Source organism: Megalops cyprinoides, chromosome 12 (assembly GCF_013368585.1).
Source record: "Megalops cyprinoides isolate fMegCyp1 chromosome 12, fMegCyp1.pri, whole genome shotgun sequence".
NCBI lineage: Eukaryota > Metazoa > Chordata > Actinopteri > Elopiformes > Megalopidae > Megalops > Megalops cyprinoides.
In genome coordinates, this window is record NC_050594.1 from 17,651,623 (window position 1) to 17,675,806 (window position 24,184).

A 24,184-nucleotide genomic window follows, 5' to 3' on the forward strand; every position below is an offset into this window, starting at 1 on the left:
TACACTGACAAGATGCTTCCTGCAGTGTTTACAAGGTTGTTTCACAGATTGTTCACAGGGTTTCTTTTGTGACCGGCTTTCCCCCAGTCATTCCTATTTAGCCAGCAGTATGAATAAATATGGAGGACATGGTACATCTGAGAAATAGGAACACCGTCACAAATAAACAGCAATATTTTCCATATTGGTCAAAAGGATTTCAAATAATGTTTTTTTATTCTCTCTGAAACATGAATTTTTACCCCTTCAATTAGTTGTGATAAGATCATCTTTTCTTAAGGAATCCTGAAAATCATGAACTTTGAGCTTATGCTATGTTTCAAAAACACAAAGTTTTAATCCCTCTATGAAGCGGACACTATGCAATAATACATCTGTTTGTTTAAGTGCTCTTTCAATTTATTTTCTGTACTAAAACTTGAAAAACCTCTTCGGAAAACAAAAGCACATCCTCTGACTGACAGTCACACTGAGGATAGGTCAAATTTCAAAACAATGAAAATGCCATCTCAAGAAGCTCAGGTAAAATGCCAGTAAGGTGATTGTCACATTTTTCTAGGAAACGCTTATGACTGATTGCTCCCAGACACTATAATGAATTGACCAGATCAACACATTATTCTCCTCAAATCTGTGTGCACATTCTTTTGTAGTTAACAGTCATCAGGACCCCCCTCATATTGTTTTAGTTAAACTTGTAATGAAGGTGGTTGAGGAACAGCAGCTAAAGCACTCAGTGGCAGTGTAGTATGTGCGTGATATACAGTTGGCTGATCAGTGCTGTACCCTGAGCTTCACCAGTGTGGTCAGAATTGCTCCACATTCACCGGTGAGCGTGCAGGGGTGTGTGTGTGAGAACATACATTTGCACTTCTTCTGTGAGTACTGAGGTCCCCACACAATGTAAACACTAAAAGGGGTGAGCCATCGTCTGACACCTTGTCTGGTGTGGTGTATGTACGATTACTGCATTGTGAAGGGAGATGCAGCTTCAGCAGTCATCCTGTCCTTGTGGAGCCACCGTGACCACTGCTCAGAGGTTGGTAACATTCATATGGATTCGGAAGAACCTCTATCTGCAGTGTACACTCGGTGACCGAGGCATGCTGGGATAGCTGCCGGTAAGCTTTAGGAGGTCTGAGAGAGAAAACTGACCTACAGCCCTGAAAGGCAGTGCGGAATCCGTTGCCTCAGGGTGAAGGTCAGCAGTTTGTTCATGCTCTGAAAGTATCCACATAAACTCCAAGATTTTCCTCATCTCTCAGAGCTTTGTATTCTGTGTGCTCCATGAGCTCATATAACACCATTTAGGTCTAAGGCTTTGAGCATCATAAGGGAAGGGCATACCACTTCAAAGATCTTGCCCTCTTAACAGTATCCCAACGCTGAATGCCCCCGGCAATGCTCCATGCAAATGATGGAACCGTAATGCTGCATTCACCTTCACTTTAACACACTGGGTTAGTGTATGAGCTCTGCTGAGCTACACACACACAACAAAGCAGAACCCATCTGAATCACTGACAAAAAATAAACTAATAAACCTAAGATTCCCAACACTGAAATAAGCTCTGGATCATGCCACCCAGCCTCACATTCTGGTGTGGCGGGGGTGTCAGCTTCTTTGTTTCTTTGTGGTTTGGTAACAGGGTGAGATGATGAAGTTGTGGGGTGAGGGGGTTGAACTATGGGGTTACATGGTGGCACTGTGGAGTGAGAGGACGAGATGGTGGAGCCGCAGGGCGAGAGGGCAAAATGGTAGAGCTGTTGGGCAAGACGGGGAGAAGGAGGAGCCGCAGGACGAGAGGATGAGATGTTGGATCTGTAGGATGAGAAGGCAAGATGACAGAGCTGTAGGGTGATAGAGCGAGATGTTGCAGCTGTAGGTTCAGAGGGAGAGGGGGTGAGAGGATGAGACTGTGGAGCTGTGGGGTGAGAGGGTGAGGGGGTCGTGCCATAGGGTGAGAGGGCAGGATGGTGGAGCAGTAGGGAGAGAGAGTGAGATGATGGAGCTGCATTTTGATAGGAGGAGATGATGGGCCCTAGTTTGACAGGGCATGGATATGGAACTGAAAGGGTGAGAAGGCAAGGTGGTGGAGCCATAGCTTGAGGGGGTGAGACAGTAGAGCCATAGTTTGAAGAGGTGAGGTGGTGGAGTTAGAATCAGGGGGTCCGATGGTAATCTCCTCTCTGGCCCCCAGTCTTGCTCAACAGTTTGATGTCTGTTATGGTGATGTTATGGCTGACAGCCTTACACATGTCGTACAGAGTGAGAGCAGCTAGAGACGCAGCGGTCAGAGCCTCCATCTCTACCCCCGTGCGGCTGGTGGTCTGACAGGTCGCAGTGACAACGGCCGCCCACTCAGCCTCTACCAGCTCCAGGGTGACCGCCACCTTGTCCAATGGCAGAGGGTGGCACAGTGGGATAAGAGCGCTGGTCTGCTTGGCGGCCATGATGCCAGCGATCTGTGCCACGGCCAGGGCATCACCCTTAGCCAGCTGGTTCTCTCTGACCAGGCGGAAGGCCTTCTCTGTCAGCCGCACTGTGGCGCAGGCCACCGCAGTCCGCCGGGTTACCGGCTTCCCGCCCACATCTACCATGCTTGCCCTGCCCTGGGCGTCCGTGTGGGTCAGCTGATCTGTAGTGTTACGTTGACTCTGTGCATGTCCCTGGGGCTGCTGGGAAACTGTAGTGTGTGAGGTCTTGAGCTGGTCATCAGAGGCCTGTCCATGACTCCACCGCACAGCATAGTGCAGCGGCAGGCGTTCTTTGGCATGCTTCAGTAGTGTGCGGAGAGAGGGGCTGTCCGCACCTCGTCCAGGGTGGTTCCTTCTAAGGCTAAGACTCCATGCAGTGCCGTTCCTGAGATGCTCCGTTAGGCTTGGTTTGTTTGTGCGTGTCTTCGACTTGGCTTTGGAAGTTTGTGGACTCTGTCTGTCACAGAGTCTGTCACAATCCCACAACCCTCCAGAAGGGGTTTCTCGAGCAATTTCCCTCTGGAACGCATCTGCAATGTGGGAATGGGAGGAATAATTTTTGTTGTTTCTACGGGAGCACTGAAGGCTCCGCCCCTCACGGGGAGTGACTGAATTGTGCCAGTGTTGCGCTCCTGCGGTGGCCGTGCTGTCAGAAAGGCACCGTGTGTCCTCACTGTCCTGCCGAACCCCGCGTGCGGAGTGGTACAGTCTTAGGGACGTTGGTGTGGTGAGGACTGCTGAATCTGTGAGGTGGAAAAGGGGGTCCACTCCCTGCAGAGGGGCAGTGGCTCCCTTGCTCCCTTGGAGTCTACAGATGGGGGGTCGGGGCAGCGGCATGGGCAGGGCACCTGTGAAACAGGAAGAGGCCTTGGGTTGAGAACGTACACACAGCTCAAAGCTGGAACTGTAACTGTCACATATTTCTGTGTTGATGCTGGACATAAACCAAATTCTCTCCCGCTGTCGCTGGACTATCTCCTGATCTTGGGCAGTACCCTTTAGGGAATGGCTGTGTCCCAGTCAGCGCTGTCCCAAAGCCACAGAGCTGCTGCTGGACAGCCAGATAGTCCATGACGTACTAACATACCTCTCCATCCATCAGAAAAAAAAATCTGCCTCCCATGACCAGCAGGGCAGAAACTCGCACAGTGCATTTATAACACAGCACCCGGTCTGACACTGTTGCTCATTCTACTTGAATGGATACACTTCTGCTCTTTTGTGCTGAAAGTCACTCTGGATAAGAGCGTCTGCTAAATGAATGTAATGTAATGCAACATAATCTTGCACTCTCACGCATCTGTCCCAGCCACCCAGTCACCCCGAGTGAGTCCTGTAAAAACCCGCTCGTTTTCGCTCGCTGCTCTTGTTATTGTTAGATGCTGGAAGACGTTCAGTCCCCTCTGTGTAAATTGAGAGAGTAAATGGGGATACGCTTCAGGGACTGTTGGCCACCAGGGCTCTCCTCGCGGTCTGTGGTCTGCTGAGGAGATGCCAGTGACAGCGTTTCCCAGAACGCACTGCTCCCAGAGCGACAGCCAAATGGTCTCCGCAGCCCCCTGTCCTGGCCACCTCTCCTCCCCTCCCGCAGATTTGGACAGGGCCCTGCGTGACCCGCCCCTGGCACACCAGCCCCACGTTCTGAAGTTTGGGAGGTCGGAGGGCTCCTTGCCAGCCCTGTTAAAACCCTGGAACACGCCTTCATTCCATCCCGACCGCCTGTAAATGACTGGGTTAAGATCTTTTCATGGTCTCACTCTGCACTACCCTCTCATCACCTCTAACTCCACTGTGGGTGAAAGATTCAAGCTTTCAAATGTCCAGGCCGGTTTGAAATGCTTGAGCATTTTTTTTTTCATTGGACAGCTACCAATCCTGTAATTCCAATTATGAACTTTTTTTCTGACAGTGATACTTTTATTCCGAACAGTGGCTTGATTTAAATAGTGTTGCAGAGTCAGAGGAACTGTTTTACTTCCTCCACTGAGACAGAACACATGCTCCAGCCTCAGGAGCCTCCACACTACAGCCCACAATAGGCCTTCACTGACTGATCCTGCAGTGACAGCACCCTGAACAGCCTCACATGGGCCAAACAGCACTTTACAGCCTGGACAGCACCACGCAGCTGAGACAGCCTTGTGCAATAAGGATAGCCCTGTGCAGCCGGGACAACCGTGTGCTGCTGGAACAGCCTTGTGCAGCTGGAACAGCGCTGTGGAGCTGGGACGGCCCTGTGTAGCTGGGACGGCCCTGTGTAGCTGGGACGGCCCTGTGTAGCTGGGACGGCCCTGTGTAGCTGGGACGGCCCTGTGTAGCTAGGGCAACCCTACAGAGCTGAGACAGTCCTGCTGATAGGTAGAGGACAACAGGGAACGTTACGTACTGCTGTGTCACCCACCAATCAGGATCATGGGCCGATTCTTCATCTGGGAGAGGCTGAACATTCCTGAGGACACAAGAAGAACCACGAGGGAGGAAGGGATAGAAGAGAAAGAGAGAGAGAGAGAGAGAGAGAGAGAGAGAGAGAGAGAGAGAGAGATAGAGAGAACCTTTTACACCACAAGGACATTGGACATGAATCTGTACTTTCACTCTCAGTTCATACTGTTCAAAATGATTTTCCACAGCTAATGCTAAGATATTATCAGCTTGGTCCACATTCACTACATTCTTCATTTTTTTCATTTTTAATTCCCTTTGAGCTCAGCCCATAACCAGACACATTTCAACCACATGAGCCCACTCATCATTGACTGAACAGCATCTGCTGTTCAGCCAGTCAGATGGCAACCATTTAATTATAGCACCATAATTCAATCCATTCTGAGTGAAGTGAACTGATACAGTTTCACAGAGATGTCAGTGCCTATCTGAGTTGCCAAGTAATGTGTGTATTTGGGAACCAAGCTCAGCTTTCATGTCCTCTGTTGTTTGCTGTGTTATATCACAGTAGACCTTGTTGCCACATGTTTTTACACACCATCATTAGTGAACCAAATTTTGCGATGAGGAGATCCTTTTCAACAACAAGTGACTATACAAAGCCATACCTCTATTTGTCTAACAACATCTTATTTGAATTGTGCAATTTGCTTCACAAAGGCACCTTCACAGCTCTGTCTGGCAACTTTCCTGTATTGGATATTAATCCTTTCTAATCAAAACTTTCCAAAGTTGCACTAAGTCATTGTACCTACTCTGGCAATGTTTATCTCCACACCTGCAGATGACCTAAATGGTCCAAACATACTTCTGCCACGGTGAGAGCAAGTAGCTAACAACTGTTGGTCTTTTTATTTGCCTGCACTAACTGCACATTCATTGTCAAGCTTTGTGCCATTTAATAATAAACACGCAGAAATTACAGATTACTGACTGAGGTTGCTCACATTTTCTCTAAATCGCCCATGAAAAAATGTAAAACTCGCTGTTTATGTCTCTCATCCATTGATGGGTTTTAAAGTTTGATTTACAGTTGGCCAAATGCATTTGTCCTGGCCCTTGTATTTAGATTTCTTTAATTTAGCTCCCTTTGAGAGAAGCAGTTGCTCTGCATAAAAATGCTACAAGAGAAATGGACTGAAACGTCTTTGTAAAGACTGAGTCAGTATCTCAAGTGGAGAGGGGATTATGGGACTACTGATGGCCTGGTAGCCTGGTCTGGTCTCAGGTCTTGTTTCTCAGACAGAGACGCTGGTATGGGGAAATGTGGGGGTTAATCAAAGAAGAAAGCAACCGTGACTCCAGGATGAGGTGGCGGCAGGCCCAGCTGGATCGATCATCGCACCCGACAACAGGGATTAAATCACCCCCAGACCAAAGGCTTGGGCGCCTGCCAGAGCCTTTGGAAGAAGCCCTGAGAGATATTCACATGCTCTCGGCACCATGAGAAAGCCTCACCGTGAGAGAGAAAGACTGCGTACACCAAACAGCGCTTAATAAGAACAGCTTTGATGGATGAGTTATTCTTATTAAGGTTATTAAGATAATTAGGGTTATATTATTAGCAAGGTTTGATTTTACTGAGCTCAGAGCACAATTAGCAGCATCTTTATTGGCGTACGATGAGCCAATTATGATTTGATGAGCTGTCAGCAAAACAGGCAAAACATCAAAATGGCCTGCTATCAATTTTTGCAGCTTTGCCATCTCTGTCTCTACTGCGCCCATGTGTCTGACTGTCCATATTGCTGCATGTCTGGGACTACAAAAAGCACCATAATCCAACTGCATGCTCCCTCTAGTAAGAGCAGTGCTGTGCCTGCCTGCAGTCTCTATAGTAAGAGGAGTACATGCACCCTCTACAGTAAGAGCACTATGCTACCTGCGTGTTGTTTCTTCTTCCTGCCCACTGCCGCTCCAATGATTTCCAGCAGCTCCTGATCAGAGGCCCCAGACCGCAGACAGTCTCTGAGAGACACCTCCGCGTTCCCAAACAGGCACACCTGGGGAGAAGAAAATGCAGACATATAACACATGTAATCCCCCCCCGCCCCCCACCACCACCACCACCACACACACGGACACATACTTACATTCTTTGCTGACACCTTCTGTGTGCACCAAAACCTACCTTGAGGTTGCCGTCTGCAGTAATGCGCAGTCGGTTGCAGGAGCCACAGAAGTGATCAGACATGGAGGTGATGAAGCCCACCTGGCCCTGGAAGCCTGGAACTTTGAAGGTCTGTGAGAGAAGAGACAAGAGCAATGAGAGGACTCCTCACAAACACAAGCTACATTCTAAGCCTCCTTGTCATGTGTGTACTACTAGAGCACTGCTTTGGTGCCCACACACATAGTCAGAGTATAATGTTCCCATTGCACAAAGACAACAGCAATGAGTACTTAGGACAGCAAACTCCCACCCAAGGAGGTCAGTAATTCAAATCCCAGTTAGGGGAGCCAATAACATATCAGGCAGGGACTGAGTAGGAACCAAGATGCTGTCTGAAGAGGTGGATCTTCAGTCTGCGTCAGAAGACAGCCAGTGATTCTGCAGTCCTGACCTCTGTGGGGAGTTCATTCCACCACTGAGGGACCAATACAGACAGGGATCGTGTCTCAGAGGAGGGATCCATACTGATTCACTGTAGACCCAACTCTGCAACTATGAAATTTGCTCAAAATAAAATCAGATGAAACAGAAGATGAAAGGTTGTGGCTATGTGAAGATCTGGGACTGACCTTGGCCGTGTCTGCCTCTGCTCCAGGCAGCTGCTCCAGATCAGGCCACTGCTGTCTGATTCGGTCAAGCATCTCCTGGTAACTCACCATCTTCTTGAAGTTCCACTTGTTACCTGCAGGGGGCAACATGAGAGTCCTGACAACAGCATATAAAAGGGATCTGTAGCACCTGTCATCAAAAATATTTTTAGATTTACGTAAAAAATGTGTGAAAACTGGGAAAGCTGACTGCTAGGCTTTTAACCGAGAGTTCAACTTTTCTGATGTACAACAATGACTTCATCATTATAGAATGAAGTCTTTTGGTGTTTCAAGCTGTTTGGAAAATATGTCTGTAGACATATTTTTATCCGTTGTTCTTTTATTACTTGCTGTTAAGAAGAATTAATGGGGAAGTGACTCATGGCAAGCAAACCCAAGCTGTCACTGTTTTGACACCAACTCCCACTACAATATCGCTGGAATTAGCAAGTAATTAAACAAGCAGCGACTGTTTTTGACCTTTTGGTGAAAGCCATCAAGATGAATTAGAAATTTAAATGTCAACTGAACTTTCATACTCCAAACACTGTTTCCAATTTCTGTCTTAAAGTGGCAGAATCACACAGATCTAAGCCTCTCCATAAAGACTCCAAAAAGCTCTGAGCAGCAACATTAATAGTTCCTGCAATTTGCTTCTGCCTGATTTTGCTTAATTACCCATTTACCTTAACTTAGCAAAACTTAGGTTAACTTAGCAAACGTTTGTTTTCAAAGCCCTGGTCTTAGATTTTTGACATCAATAATCTTCAACTATCTGTATCTGGACTTTATCTATCAGGTCATCAATGGTTATAATGTTTTTTTTTTCTTTTTCCAACAACATACAGCACAGCAGAATAATTATTTATTTGCTAAGCAAATATGCAAATGTGCAAAATGCAGTAAAGTAGCTTTAATACAATAAACAGTCCTCTCACCATCAAAGGGCATGTACTCAATGAAGCGCACCTCCAGGGGCTTCCTTTCAGTCAGGGCCACAAAGTCCAAAACCTCATCCTCATTGAGTCCTCGCATCACCACACAGTTCACCTGCAGAGGGCAGTGTAGAGCAGTGACTGGCACATTCCATTCTGTCACCCTTCCCGAAAAAAAGGGGAGATGAAATCTCAGGAAGAACCTGCAGCGTGTGGCTGGTTGGTGTTCCAAGTATTTCCCTGAGTGACTTTGCTGTTTGTATTTAATCACATTCCCTGCTGTACACATCTATGTCATCAAAACAGGTTTACTCAGATAAATCACAGCATGTGTTCAAATGAAACAACGGATAAGCTGTCATGCTACCAACAGTTTGACAGTACCAGGTATGAAAAAAATCAGTTAAAAGAATAGAACTCGCACTTCTTTTGAGAAAAATGTTTCCTCCTCCACTTCTTGGGGCAGGGAAATGTATAATTGTTACATGTATTAAATGTACCAAAACATACCCTGTCGCACATATTGACACGTACACAGACATGCCAAGAGGCACACAAACCCTGCTATGCTGGCTCAGATGAGGTGAAAACCCACAGTCCTGTGAGCCACCCAGAGAGAGCCATCTGCCCCAGTCCAGAGCCTTCTCTGTGGCATTATACTCACAGTGTCCTAGGAGCTGCTCTACACACCATGTCTCTGGGACCAAAAATAACCACTTGGTTTGTGACTTGCCTTTGTTTCAGAGCATCCAGTACTTTGTGACAGCGACATTCTGGATTGCTTTTTTCTGGTACATTTATATTTTTACTTCAAAGTACTGCAAAAGCTAAGCCACAAAGTAGACATAAATAAAGCTTTACTTGTCTACTATAAATATCTCCATCCCAAATGTTTTTTTTGAGTTATATTTATATTTGGCTAAAAATGTGCAGTTGTTTCATTTCTCTGATGTTCAGCTGAGCTCAGATGTGACAAGCAAAGTGGTTCTCTTGTGTTGTAGGTAATGCAGCCGTGCCTTTCGTCAGTCAGACGGCCCTAAAGCTGTGCGTGATAGCTGGGATCTTACTTTGACAGGGTTGTATCCCATCTCAATGGCTTTGTCGATGCCCTCCATCACCTTGTGGAACCCTGAACAAAGACAGAGCAAGGACTTAGACCAGGATTTAGCATGCTGATGCAGGTCTCCGTAAAAAGGCTTTGGTACCGCACAGGCCTTGGGTTAGCCCTGACTGCTAGCCAGCTGATAAGCTATTATCAAGAACATCTTTGGCAGCTTTAATAGGATCAAATTCGAGGTCCACGTCATTCATGCCCGGGGAGAAAAATCACTGTGAGAAGTCACTCTGTGCTCCAATTCAAGTCCTTAGTGCTTCTCTTGCATTTCAGAATTATTGTCCTAAAATGCAACTGCTTCGGTCCTGTTGACCAAAACAAATGCTGAACGATAATAGAGAACTAGGTCATGATTAATCTGCAAATCAACCATAATGCACTGCACACTAGTTAACAAGAGGGATCCCAAAGCCACTGTCAGTCTCTGCCAACTGTTCCTGCCCTCAAAAAGCTGCTTTAATTTAGATTCTGTGAAGGACTCCATTGCCCTATCAAAGTCGTAACAGAGCTATTACAACTCAGGAAACATTCAGCTCGCTGATATTTTGGTGCCTGCTTTAATATTTCTTGCTCCTAAACAACATTGTCTGCATTTCTGCCAGGGAATGACACCATGGTTGTAGATGTGACACCCATGTGATATGTGATGGACACCCACGTGATGCAAACATGCATCACAAAGCCACAGCGAGCCGCAGATTCCCAGCAAAGTTCATTCACCGGCCGTTCCAGGTCTCTTTTGAGGGCTGCTGTGAACAGTTTTTTGTCAGGGCTTTTTGCTAAATTAAGACCCTTCAAAACCACACTGATGGCACTATCTCTGTTGCCCAGTTACAGCTTTAATTGATGACAGCAAGAAACAAGTCAAGGCAACAGCTAATTGGCTGAACATCTTTTCATCTGATTCAGAACAAGGCAAACTGCACAAACTCTCAGCCGAGAAATATCAGTATTGCAACACTATCTAGAGTGTTATAAAGAATATTAAATATAGAACATGCTTCTTAAGGTGGAATTTTGTGTTGTAGGGGTGTAGCGCACAGCACAGAGGAGGTCATAGCCCTGATGGCCGTAATGCAGGGCATTACACTCTGCTGTTTGCCCTTGCGTAAGGTCCTTGACCTCAGCTGCTCCTGCAGTATGAATGGGCTTAGGAACGCATGATCTGTACAATCTGTACGCATTATAAATTGCCCTGAATAACGGCATTAGCCAAGCAAATAATTAATAATGGAATAATGTTTTTTTTGTACAATGGATTATCCTTAATTTGCAAACTTAATTTATGCGATTGGCCTCGGGTTCTGGTGCACTGCTGCCATGCTTTCTAAGCCTGCCTCGTCCATCTGTCCCTGCAGTCCTAAGCTCCATCACTCTGTCCCTCCCAGATCCCACACCGTCCCCAGTGCCAGCCTCTCCTCTCCTGCCCTCCACAGGAGAAAGGAAAATTACCCTTCTTTTGGCTGTGGGCAGTGGGCTTCAGAAAATGTGTGAAACCTACAATCACATAATACAAGAATCCAAATAAAAGATTTGGGTAGAAATTCTCAGGTGTGGAACAGGAGGAGTGATTACCAAGACTGCAGGGACTGCTGTGGCTTCGAACGAGGGCAGAACAGATATAGCTGACAGTGTCTGCTGTACGTTTGAGGTGCCACTCGAGCTATGAAGGCCTACCTTTCCTCCGAACGATGAACTCAAATTTGGCCGGGACCAGAGAGTCTAAGCTGATGTTGATCAGATCCAAACCCGCCTCCTTCAGGCCAGGCAGTAGCCGTGCCAGGTTCATGCCGTTTGTCGTCACTGCGATTGTCTTTAGTCCCTCCAGCTTCCGCAGCTCCGCTACACAGACACAGACAGACAGACAGAGAGACAGAGAGACAGACAGGGTGCTGAGGATACGCATTCCACAGATGGGCCATGCATGAAAACTTCACTGCTGATTGATGCAGGCAATGGAATGTACAAAGCCACCAGAGAGAGCTTCTAAGCAAAGTTTAAATTAGTCTACAGCTATCCATTTACTGAAACACAGGCCACTGGAGCTGCTGTGTGATTGGTCACAAACAAGTCCCTATCACTCATTGATGTCCCAGGGTTCCTGTCTACTGCAGCAGGGAGCAAACCTCTATGTCTTCCACTTGGAACACTCTGTTGACACTGTGACTAGCACAGAAGTCAAATGTCACACAAAGGGACATTCAGCTGACACACACATGATCAGCACCCAGCAGATGAGATACTGCACGCATGCCCAGGCCGGTCTCACTGGAACATTGCCCTTTCACATGGCGAAATTGATTCTCGCCATGAACACACAGTGGAGGCTATGAACTTCCCAAGGGTAACTCTCTCCTCCATTCTCTGTCTGAAGGGAGAAAATGTATCACATGCTTCCTTGACAGTCTCACCTTAGGTAACTGTTCTCCAGCTCCATGCATTTCTCTTACACACACACACAGACAAATGCTAATGGTTCAGTCATCTTGACAAGCATACGGTTATAAAAAGGACTGCTAAAGACAAAGTACTACAGCCTAATCATCTACACACTCCTAGCACAGCTCCCTTTCTTTCTGTTTTCCTCTCTCAGAACAGCATCAAGCTCTCCACCTTCAAGATAACAGCAAATGTTGCATTAAAATCCCTTCGTTATGAACCAAGTGTCATCTCTCCTCACCCTGTTAAGTGCCCTCTCTTCCTTTCAGTGAGAGAAACCAAGGGCTGATCCTATGGTTTACATAATTCCCTGGAGCTTTACTGCGTGCTCTGAGCGGGAAGGCTGGGTGGGCTGTCAACCCCAATTACCACCCTTTGCAGAGGGAGCAGGAGGACAACTTCCTATGCTAATGAGGAAAATCAGGGACATTTCATACAGAAGAATGACCACAATAGTTTCAGATCTAGGCACTCTGCCATACTGTACCTGTCTATGAAATGACAACCAAAATACTGCAGTCACTGCTAACGATGGAAGAGGAACTTTCATAATAATAATCTCAATAATAATAACAGATTTAATTTATTAAGCTCCTTTCCCACACACAATGTGATGTATTGTTATCCAACCAAAATCATCAAACTGTAATCAAGCAGATATTGCAGGATCTCCAAATTTACCGAGGTGTATACACTCCTCATGTAGTTACATCTACTTGATCTACAGCTTTCCTCTTTACATTTGTAATCCATGCACAACATGGCGAAATTGCCTCAGATTCAGCTGCGCTCGGATTTGTATTTGTACTGACGGGACTCACCTGAAAACTAGGCCGACAAAATAGTACAGTGAGGTACTAAAGAAAAACACAGTGTACAGCGCCATCTGAGTGGCCAATTTTCCAAGGCGTGAGTGAGGATGACAGTAAGTAAAGAAGACACACAGGACAGTCAGATGCAGAAATGATGGACATTGGCTTGTAGCAGAAGTGATCTGAGCCGGCGAAACCCAGCCTGCTGTATCAGACAGCATTTGTCATTCACTCCATCCTGAGCTGCCTGTGTAAGACTGTGTAAAGAGCAGCAACAGAGAGTACTGTAACCAATTTTTTTATCCCTTATGAGGCTATAAGCTAAGTATTTAGGTTCTTTAAACAGTTATTTAATCATCTACAACTCATCTGTTTCATGCTGTTAATGTTCAACTGCGCATTCCATTTGCCAAGGCATCTGCACACTGACATGACTTGAAGATGTAACCCAAAAGGTTTTGTTTTGGATTAAATTAATATAAGATACACCTAAATGCCACAAAACCTTCAGGCAGAACAAAAACAGTCCAAAAACACAGAAGCATTCTAGGTCAACTATAGGTCCCTTTCCCTACGCAGGTCATTCTAAACTTGTCTGGAAAGGAAATGTAATGTGTATAGTTTTCAGGTTAAAGCACACCATTAAACACATACCATAAAGAACATACACCCATAGTTTGTGGGTATATGTAGGTGTATTTGGTTCCAAAGGGTTCAGTGTGTCTTAGACTGAGACACTGTCTCAATCTGCCTTTGAAGTAGAAGCAGAGGAAATTAAATAGACTATTTAAGAACTCTTAGGACAAGCACACAAATACACACACAAATACAAATACACAGACACACGCACACAGCTTGCTGAACTGTATTTAGAAAATGTACCAAAAACAAAAGTACATGAATAGAGATTTTGAAATCCAAAGGGAGTACATAAACGAAAGCTGATACCCATCTTCCAAAGAACAAGTCTGTCAAGCCTTGAGTGTAACCGGTGATAAGAGGGAGAGATGAAAAAAATACCCCTTCACTCACCCCCAAAAGAGCAAGGAAATACACAGAGCTGCTGGCAGATATGACAGGTGTTCAAACTGAGGCTGACATTAAAGTAAGAAATGAAAGACAAACAAAAGAAAAATGACTAAAAGGTTGTCCGACTAACATCGCAGAGGAGTGAGGTCTAAAACACTGATTGCCCACAGAGAGACAGGCAGGCAGGCAGCCAGGCAAGCAGACAAACAAACAGGCAAAAATTCCAATCCATCCCCATCTGCTCACCGATGATGTCCACAACATCTGGGCGAATGAGGGGCTCGCCCCCGGTTAGTCGAATCTTCTCCACCCCTTCATGTACGAACAGCCGGGCCAGGGTAAGCACCTCCGCAGTGGTAAGCAGCTGGGACCGAGGAGTCAGCTTCACCCCCTCCTCTGGCATGCAGTACTGACCTGTGGGATGGCATGCAAGAACTGAAAGAGCAGCCCACCAACATAATCATCAATAAAACGGTATCCTTGACCTCTGGCAAACCGAGATCTCGGTCTAACCAATGTCGTCGGCTGAAGAAGCAGTGTTATTTGGAATTTTGTTAGAACTTCTGTCCTACTTTTTCTGGGAGTGCGTGTATGAGCTCATGGGGCACTTTGTGGTGTTTCTGTACTGCTTATCATTGAGTTCAAGTGGCTTTATATTAACTAAGCATGTCTCCCTGGTGTAGGTTCTCAATGAAGCCAAATTTCACTCCTTTGGCGGGTTGACACACCCTGTCCGACAATGAAGAACTGAACTGGGGAAACACACGTGATTGACTTACACCTCAGGTTGCATTTCTCTGTCAAGGATATGCGTAGGTAGCTGTGTCTGCGGCCAAAGCTGTCTGTCAGGAAGGCAGAGAAGGGCAGAGGGTCCTCCTTCAATGTCCTCCTCCGGCCACTGGGTGGAACTAGGTCCTGGGACAGGGACCGAAATGGAAATAAAAACTGAATTAATTGTTAATTGGAGCACAGGCTAAGACAGGCTAACTCTGCTCATACATGTGGATAGTGGCTGTTCTCCAGATTACTCATTTCTAAATAACCAATTCCCATTTAATTTGAACATGTGCTGCTTTTCACAAATTAGTTATTACTATTCATTCAAAGCCTAACTGTGCATGCATACATGCATACACACAAGAAACGAGTCTAAAACCAGAAACTCACTTGGTCATAGGCAACCTTGCCTATTAAAATGGAGGAACAGACAAAAATAACACCAGGCTATAGTAACACACGTGGGGAACACAGGTATGAAGTCTGATCTAATCAGCCCAACAAGCTGACAAAATGACAACAAATCAGCTCAATCAATCCTCCATTACAGGCTAATTAGTATGAGCCTGATTTCTAGAGTGCACACAAGCCCACTCAAAGCAACTGGAGACTTCACATTTCCATCAACTTCATCCACTACTGAGCCCCCACACAAGTTGAGATGGACAGTAACAAAAGCCAGATGGAAAACGCTTTTGCAATTTATCAGACTTACAGCAAGGAATACTCACTTGTGTAAACGACAGACTATATAAACCTAAGTTCAGGCATCAACACAACACTCAGTGCTTAGCGGTTTGTGCAATCCCAGGTTTTACTACAGCCCATTTCTCACTTGATCCAGTGCAAGGTGACAAGGACTCTTCAAAGTCTAGCTTCCACCGAGATTCCACCTAGCTTGTCCATTTCACACTGTTCTTAATCACAAGGGAAGGAAGCAGCTCTCTCAATAACACTGAGGATAAAGCAACAGTGCTTGGAGCAGTGTTTTTGGAATTGCTCCCCAGCCTTAATCTTAAAACTGGGAACAGAGAGTTGCTCCAAAGAGCTGCTAGTTAAGTAGATGGCAAATGTTACTTTCCAAGACATTGAACAGGTTATATATGCACCAATCCACCGTTTGCTTGCTCAGTATTTAGTTAGGTAGTTACTTCACTTGCTGTTTTTTTATATGGCCTTTTTTCAATGTCCTAACATTTAGCAGTAGTTTTGGCCAATTTTGTCGTGTTTTGTCTCGTGGCTGGTCAGTCATGTTAACTAGCTACCCAGCACTGTTATGAAATAACGTCTGCAGAGTGAACCCTGAAAAGTGCATCAATAAAGAAAAACAAAGTAAACATTGCATGCTATATAAATAAAAGTTGACATAATTTCTTATGTATACATTAGCAAGCAAAGTACAACTTGCAACTAGCGTTCTGCTCAATCAGGGGGTTTCTGGAAACACTGATGCTATTTTCACACTTGACATTATTGCATTGCCCCACAGTATAAAAGCTGTCAAATGCTGAGGCAGCCAGGTGAAGGGAGAAATCATTTTCAAGTCTCGTCATGCCTCTCGTCAAGAACAGCATGTGACACAAAGGACAGGCAACTCCTGGCATCCAGAAACATGCCTGCATGGAGAGGACAGGGCCCGGTGTTTTCACACCCTAGACTTTCTACCGACTCGCACCATTCCATATGAAATTTACATATTAAGCTAAGGGAGTCTCATTTTTACCTATGTACAAGTACTAACATGATCATGACAGATAATCATATTTCTATCAAGACTTCAACAGGATGAAATGGTGCAAACATGGCAGAATTGCAGTGTTTTTCATCCTAAATATATTTTAATTTGTTTCAAATGCAGGAATTTCATAATACTGTGTCAAATCTCTTGCCATCACACATCTTGTAGTCTTGGACAGGCTTGGTGACCTCAGGACTGTGTGGTTTGCTTCCTGTCCCTGAGGGACTTTAGAGTCAAAATCTAGCGCTGCAAATACCAATGTACTTCAGCTGAAATGAACAATGATGTGTGTTGTAGGATCACTTAGGCAGATTTGAATCCAACTTATAATGTACATTCCAGGATATTCAGTCCAAAATGCCATTCTCAATCCAGCGGAATGCTTATCAAACTATTCTGTATCTCAATTTATTCCTCGGTTACACAAACAATACTTTTCTGTCCACTAATTGGAAGCAAATATTAAGTTAACCCAATAAGTACGGATAATGACGCTTTAGTGTGGAGGTGCCAACGGGCGAAACAATGGATCTTTCAGAGTGGAATTTTAGCACATGGAGCTGTCTGACAAAGACCAAAATGCATCAGAAGCTTGCAAAGAATTGGGGGACTGAGATAGGAATTTAGGAGGTAGTCTGAGCTACAAATTATCGAATCATACAAATCCAAGTGTGGTCAACATGCCTTGAAAATAGCCTTCATAGGTGACATAACATTTTTTTAGTTACAGTTAACTGTTAGGGTAGTGTTGTGTCTACTGTGAATTTTCTTCAAGGCCATTTCTAAATTATTATCATTATTAGCATCATTTTTTGGGGCAGACACTCTTACCCATGTCTGAATTACAAGCCCATAGTTCCATGATATATAGAGTGCATATCGGAGGAATAAGAACAACAGGAACATAAGGACAGAAAAGCCAATGACACAGTGATTAAACATCAGGCTAAAAAAAAACACTGTGAAAAATATAAGCATACAGTAGTAACTGTTTCTGTGTGCTGTTTAAGTGTGCAGCAGTTAAAACTGCCCTTGAGACATGCCTCTCTCATGTTATGATATATACAGAGTATAAACAGTGATCTGAAGAGCAACACTATTGTATATGAAGAGTTTGGCATAGTGCCAAAGAACTACCTTACATAATATTAACAACACTCACAATGCCCTAGGCGATCTGTAAGAGCACACTGCATCAGATTTTACCTGGGGTTTAGAGGGATCAGGCACTAGGCACTAGGTGCAGGACATGTGGAGGCTCTGGGGATCAAATTAAACCCTAAACAGACTGACTGAAAATGCATCTCGTAGGTTAACGGTGATTCTGTAGTTCTGACCGCTGCTAGGAGCTCACTGAATCACAGGAAAAAGAGGGAAGTTTAGGATGTGTCACTAAAGAGGAGGAAAAACTGTTATGGGACCAGCTGCTGAGCACACATGCAGTGGACAAAGGTCAGATGATGGACTGGGTGTAGAAAGGAATCATTTCTTTGATTGGCAAGTAGGCTAACACCAAGGCCTAGAATGCAATGGGACACTAATGGAAGGAGACAGGAAGAGATGAGATTCGGGCACCTAAAGACCAGTCCCAGCTTTCTGAATGAGATGAAGCGGTCTCATGATATAGACAAAAAGGCTGGCCAACAGAGAGCTGCAGTGAACCAAATGCACTTTTTTTCTTTATAATATATTGGTAATAACTATAATAATATCTGTATAATGTAATATATTGAAGAGCAAGATTTTCTGCTTTAGCAAGTCATCACCCATATAATTCAAGTTGTAAAAAAGTGAATAGTCCAATCTGCAAAAACTCACAAGTAGATTTTCTTACAATATCCTTGACTTCCATGGAAAAAGCAGCTTATATGCCTCAAGGTTTGTTCTCTTTGCTTGCTAAGAGAGCAAGCCCTGAAATTAATGAAAAATACAGACTGGCAGTAAAGACACTTTGCATCATCAACCGGTGGAACAGCTCTAGGCTGACAGGACAATGTACAAGTTAATGATATATGTCACATTACGTTTTTATCAAAGTTCTCCTTTAAGCAAGGCCTTAGTCAAACTTGTCAGGCCTGTTATAAACATACCCACCTCCCACTGCTCATATGTTCTGTTACCCTGGATACAAGTGGTTAAAAAAGAGTATGTTACCTGAAAATGTACTGAAATACTTTCAAAACTATGTCGCATCCATGATTCCCTTTTGATTGATATATACGGTCAGGCGGCCTGTTACCAAAAACATACAGGGGATTTACAAGGTCTAAATTTCTCAAAACAAACTGTCTTCAAGTGACTCTTTCAGGATGTTTCACTTCCAGGTTACAGGATTTGATTTAAATCTAACATACTGCAGCTATTTTGTAGGCAAGGTACAACACATCAACTTTTGATTTTAATTAACAGTGCATGGGGACTAAAGTAGGCACTGGGGTTGGCTGATCTTGTCTACAGCTCTGAGTATCCCACTTGCTTCATTAAGAGAAAACGCAGGCATTTTGAGACACAGAGAAAGCACTGCACTGAAGCGTGACAAAAATACACTTTCTCAAAGATGCAAGCGGATACCACAGCAGTGGTCAGGATTTTTTTGCTGAATTCATTTCCTGTATCTAATGTTTGAAGCCCTGAGATGGTAGGAGCACTCTTCTCTTTAGGTATTTTAATCTAACACCAATTCTGTCCACGTCTGTAACATCCTCAGCAAGGGCTGAGTTCTCTAACGGCTAATTTAGACTGGATATATCCCAACTACCAGCATTTACAGCATGGCATAATAAAATTCATTGTCTGTGGAGAACTGGCAGCACCTAGGTGCAGAGCTAAGCAGAATGGTAAATAGCTGGCGGGGCAGTGCAGGTGATAATATTTCAACTTTCACAGAGCTGCTTGCACCTGCCACCAGACACAGCCAATCAGCCAATGTGCAAGTTAATGATATATTATCATGTTTTTACCAAAATTCTCCTTGAATGGCACCAAGTGAATGACATCAAGTCTCTTTGACGAAATAGTGAACAACCTACCAACAAAAACATAAAGGCAAACAACAGCTTTCTGAAAAAAAAACCTTCTTTCATACTGATTACAGTATTGCATATTTTATCCCCGCTTAATCATCTGATTAGTCACCTCAAACACGCACTCAGAGCTAGTTTAGGATTACTGAACAGACTCAGCACTTTATATCCACTATTTCCTGCTGTAGACACTAGTAAAGACTGTCCACTATCCATCCAGTCACTGACATTGTTTAAACTGTCACTGAGTGTGTGCAATGTCCTACAGAACAGTCAAGCAGCCACGTGCCATTGCGTAATAAACTTCATTATCTACAGAGAGCCGGCGGCACCTAGGCACAGAGCCAAGAACAGGGGTGCAGATGTAAGTGAAAAACTTTCATTTTGCCCCTGGTGCCACACCACCTGTCACAGCTCATCACATGAGGGGTATCAAATCTAGTAGAACACCTACTGATAAAAATAAGACTAAAAGCAGCTGTTTGTGTCAAAATATTTCAGAGTTAGGTAGAATGCAATACTGAGTATTTTATCACATGGTCAGACAGCTCAAATACCGACACCCAGCACTTCACCTGAAAGTTACTGGAACTGCTTACTACCGGTGCAAGTAAAAGGCTGGCAACACTCCAAGTGCCTCTGTACAGCCTGGCATCAAGTGCAGGATGAAAACCCAAGTGCACCAAAGTGTGAGAGTAGCACAAGAGCAGAACTCATTCATTTTAAATGGAACTGCGGTAGCACAGCAGTAGGCAGTAGCGTGGTGTTTTTTCCAGCGTGAAGAGCACCGAGGTGGCTGAGCACTCCAGAACATTTTTCAGCAGAACGCACTGGGATGTAGCCTAACTCGTCAAATTGGAAAATAAGGGATGTCTTCTTCAGATACTCCGAAATAAAATCAACTCCAGCAGTCTCTACGTGTGTGTGTGTGTGTATACACAGATATATTGGTCACCCTAAACCACCGCGGATATAAACTAACAGTAATGAAAGTCTGAAGGCAGTGGGTCCTCTGGAGAAATTGCTTGTTAGTCATTAGCCCTGCTTCACTCAGCCCAGGGGAGACTGTCACTCCTCTGCCCGTTCCGCAAAGAAAAGAAGAGAAAAAGGCGTGGGCAAAACTCGGCCCACCATAAAGCCGATAAAACAGAAGGACTGCTGTGGTGTCACTGGGTTAACTGAAGGGAAGCGATTGGAATTGGATCACCTGTGTCCAGGCTTTGACTGTTTTCAGCCAAAGGCATTCCAGAGCTACATAAAACATTAATGGAGCTCTGTGATGCGCTTCTTCAAAGCATCTGGGTGACACATTCATCATTCTAACATTTATCCTTACCCACAATGTTTATCTGGTGCCACTTCCAAGTCTGCTATGTTTCTTTTGCAATGCATTTTTCATTGTTTCTACTGGATGCATCCACTGCAACATTTGGTTGTTCTCTCAAGAATAAGAATCAACATCAGATGTGATGAATGAGAGGATTACCATCAAATCTTGGGTATCACACTGCCTTGCAGTTCAAATGTCAGTGTAATATCATGCTGGATAAAAATTTTGCTGTTCCCTTACTGTCTTCAGTACATTGGCTAGACACACTCTAGAGTTAATGTAGCATCAGACAGAATACCTTTGGTAGTTAGGCATTTTGCACAGGTAGGACGATGTGTCTCGCCTTTGAAATAAACAGGGATACAGCACATTCTGTCTCAAATGGGAGATATCAACATGGTACTACTACAAAAGGAATATTTTGGATCTACTCATTCAATACAATATTCCCAAGGGGTGTGTGGAGGAATTTATGTTTTCAAACATGCTTTCTGAAAGAAAACTTTTATTTATCTATAATTATTTCTGTTTAAAGAGAGCAAGCATGCAACGTTTAAGCAAAGTGATCCCACAGAACAAACCATCACATTCATATTATCACTACTGAGTATGCATACTAAGACTAAAGGCAGCCAAATGTAATGATCATATCATCCGTTACACCGCATATATTTAATCAATTCTGAGTACTTTCAAAATAGTCGTTTGTACATTGTAAATTATAGAACTTTCTACTGACCGATTTAATCCACATTACTCTGACAGAATTTACGTTAGTCGTCTTAATCTGTCTTCAGTAGAATTCTTACTGCATTTGTGGCTTACACAATTATTACAGACCAAGACACTCCACTTACGAGTTCTGGATTCTTGGAAAGTGAATACAGTACTGGAATGCCTTGGAAATAGCGTAAAAAGGTCGTGATGTAACATGACGGACTAATCTGAAATGAACTGGTAAATGATTCCACTGGTGCATTCCGTGCTGTCGCCGAACAAAAGTTGCATGTTGCGGCTTCTGTAATGCTGCATATTGAACACTGCGTTAAACGTTTAAAATTATATTGTTACATCCACTCATAACAGGTTTAGTGTTACTACAACATGCAGGCTAAGAAAAGTATCCTCATGTACAAAGTTTGATGATAAACATTGGCATTCTAATCCTCCCAGTAATTGGTCCATGTTAACTCAAAACCTTTAGGCCACCCACTCCCTAACAGACCGTTGGAGAAAAAAGATCATAATGTTGTACTATATCTCAAATAATGTAACCCAGCATAACCTGGATACCCTGACCAAATGGAACGAATAGGCTACTCCGTTACTGAATTCAAGTAGTTCTGACTGTGAAACCAAGTTCAACATGATTGATGACTGACTTTACAACGTTACTCCACATGACACCTGCTATATCAATCAATAAGTTAACACGGGAATTTTACAAGCTAGATATGCTAGCTAACAACATTAGTTTTAAGAAATAGCCACGTTAGCTAGCTGATCCATTAAAACGGCTCACAGAGTCCTTTGTACAAAGGGTTCCTTCATAATTCCATAATACTTCGCCAATATCAGTTAGCTACTTTAAGTAACTAAAGAAACTATTTTCTGGCAAATGTTGGCTACAGGAGGGAACTGAAGGTCTGTAAGGTATGTACAGGTATGTAAAGATTTCAGCTATGACACGCTAGCTAGATAATTATTCACTTTGTAGCTAGAAAGGTATTTAGCTTGCTAGCTTTTGTAACTTACCAGAATTTTCAATCAGGCACTTTTTTTTGCAGTTTCTAAATTTCCGAAATGCGTTTCAAGTCTGCGAACCTGCTAGCTAGTTAGATGACAAACTACTGAAATGTGCATATGACCCTGTCGATCAAACGACTGAAAACCAGCTTACCTGTGCGGATGCAGTTTTTATAGCTGCGACACTAGCCGTAGTAGCTGCACTTTGATCTAGCGACAACAGTTCAATTTTATTTTCTTCTTGCGTAGCACTCGAATACCATCGCCGGATCTTCGAGGAGTAACCCTGCGTAAACTGTTTGACAAGCCTCGCCGACAGGGCCCCGGCTTCGGCATGTCTTGGTAAGAGCAGACGGCTGCACCTGCTGCCGTGCAAAGCCATTACTTCAGCAGTACAGTAATTTCAGGCAAGAGTTTTGAGTGTATGTCGCCTACCGAAAACGTCAATAAGCAACTAACCCCGCAGTGATGCCAGCCTTTCGCATAGTGCGCTGTCCGCGTACATCAGCCAGTCAGGAACGTGTTCGAGAGGGCGTGAACGCGGTTTTAGCCAATCAGCTAAAGCTAAAGCAGTCGAGGCTTCTGGTTAGTGTAGTTTTGTTCCAAACACGTTAGTAAAATAACAAAAATGTGCATCACAGATGTATACTTGCTTAAAAATATGCCCCAACCCACTATAAAAAATCTGTAACTAAACTGTAGTATTTGACTCAAGTAAAAGAGTGAAGCTGAACGCAGCGGTTAGGATTTTCACTTGAATTGTGCATGTAAAATACCGTGAACAACGTCTGAACAAAGATCTTGTTTTATAAGCCGATAAACCTACTCAGTCCGACGTGTATGTTTAAAATATCTCTGTCACGTCTAAAAATAACGTGAATGTGGATTGAACACTACGATTTTATTGATTCTGTATGTCCCGTAGGCCTTGGATGCTGGTGACACGTGAAATGCATATGATGGGCAGTAGAGTACTACCTCATACAGAGTGACCAGCTGGCAGTTTTCCACGGAATGTACTGCATGTAAGACTTTTTACCGCTATGTTGCACAGCCACATAGAATTGGATCCTATCCATGTACAATCTTAAAATCAATTCATTAATTTTCACAATGAGTCCCCCACTCAAGTGCAGATCAAGCCCAATCCTACTTCAACACGTTTATGAATATTTCCGAGTGTCATCTTGGTAATACATAAAGCGGAAATTCAGAGACACAAAAAGAAGTTGCTGAGAGTTACTGAGAGCATTCTGCAGTTCATGTCTGGACTGGATGTTTGCTCTCTCGCAGGCTAGGAACAAGTTTGTTTACTGCAAACAGATATTTAAAACTGCAGTTCTGCAATGTGACGTAAGATGTGATGCTTAAATCTTTTTTTAGAACTCTACATTCAAGTGCGGACTAGCTGTTTGTGATTCCCTTTCCCCTGAACTTGTGTTGTCCACTCAACTAGAAATGACAGTATGCTCACAAAGAGGCCAATCTTAAATGTCAGCCAGGCTGTCACTCTGTCTCCAACTCTGCGGAGGTAAACCTGCTGACATTTGCACAG

At 44.1% G+C, this 24,184-nt stretch overlaps 1 protein-coding gene across 2 annotated transcripts; it reads right to left on the reverse strand.

Annotated features, from left to right (window-relative positions):
• mocs1 (molybdenum cofactor synthesis 1) lies at window positions 1-23,086 on the reverse strand. Of its 2 annotated transcripts, none has more exons than XM_036542397.1 (11): window positions 22,784-23,086; window positions 14,795-14,930; window positions 14,262-14,429; window positions 11,413-11,577; window positions 9,689-9,750; window positions 8,625-8,736; window positions 7,666-7,778; window positions 7,055-7,165; window positions 6,806-6,926; window positions 4,880-4,927; window positions 1-3,326 (listed from the first exon to the last, which is right to left on the reverse strand). In XM_036542397.1, the coding sequence occupies exons 1-11, from the start codon at window positions 23,009-23,011 to the stop codon at window positions 2,164-2,166; spliced, it is 2,427 nt and encodes an 808-aa protein (XP_036398290.1). In that variant the 5' UTR covers window positions 23,012-23,086; the 3' UTR covers window positions 1-2,163. The 2 variants fall into 2 exon arrangements, with proteins under 2 accessions (XP_036398290.1, XP_036398291.1); XM_036542398.1 differs by having other exon boundaries at window positions 3,248-3,326; window positions 4,865-4,927.
• Between the last annotated feature and the right edge of the window lie 1,098 nt (window positions 23,087-24,184).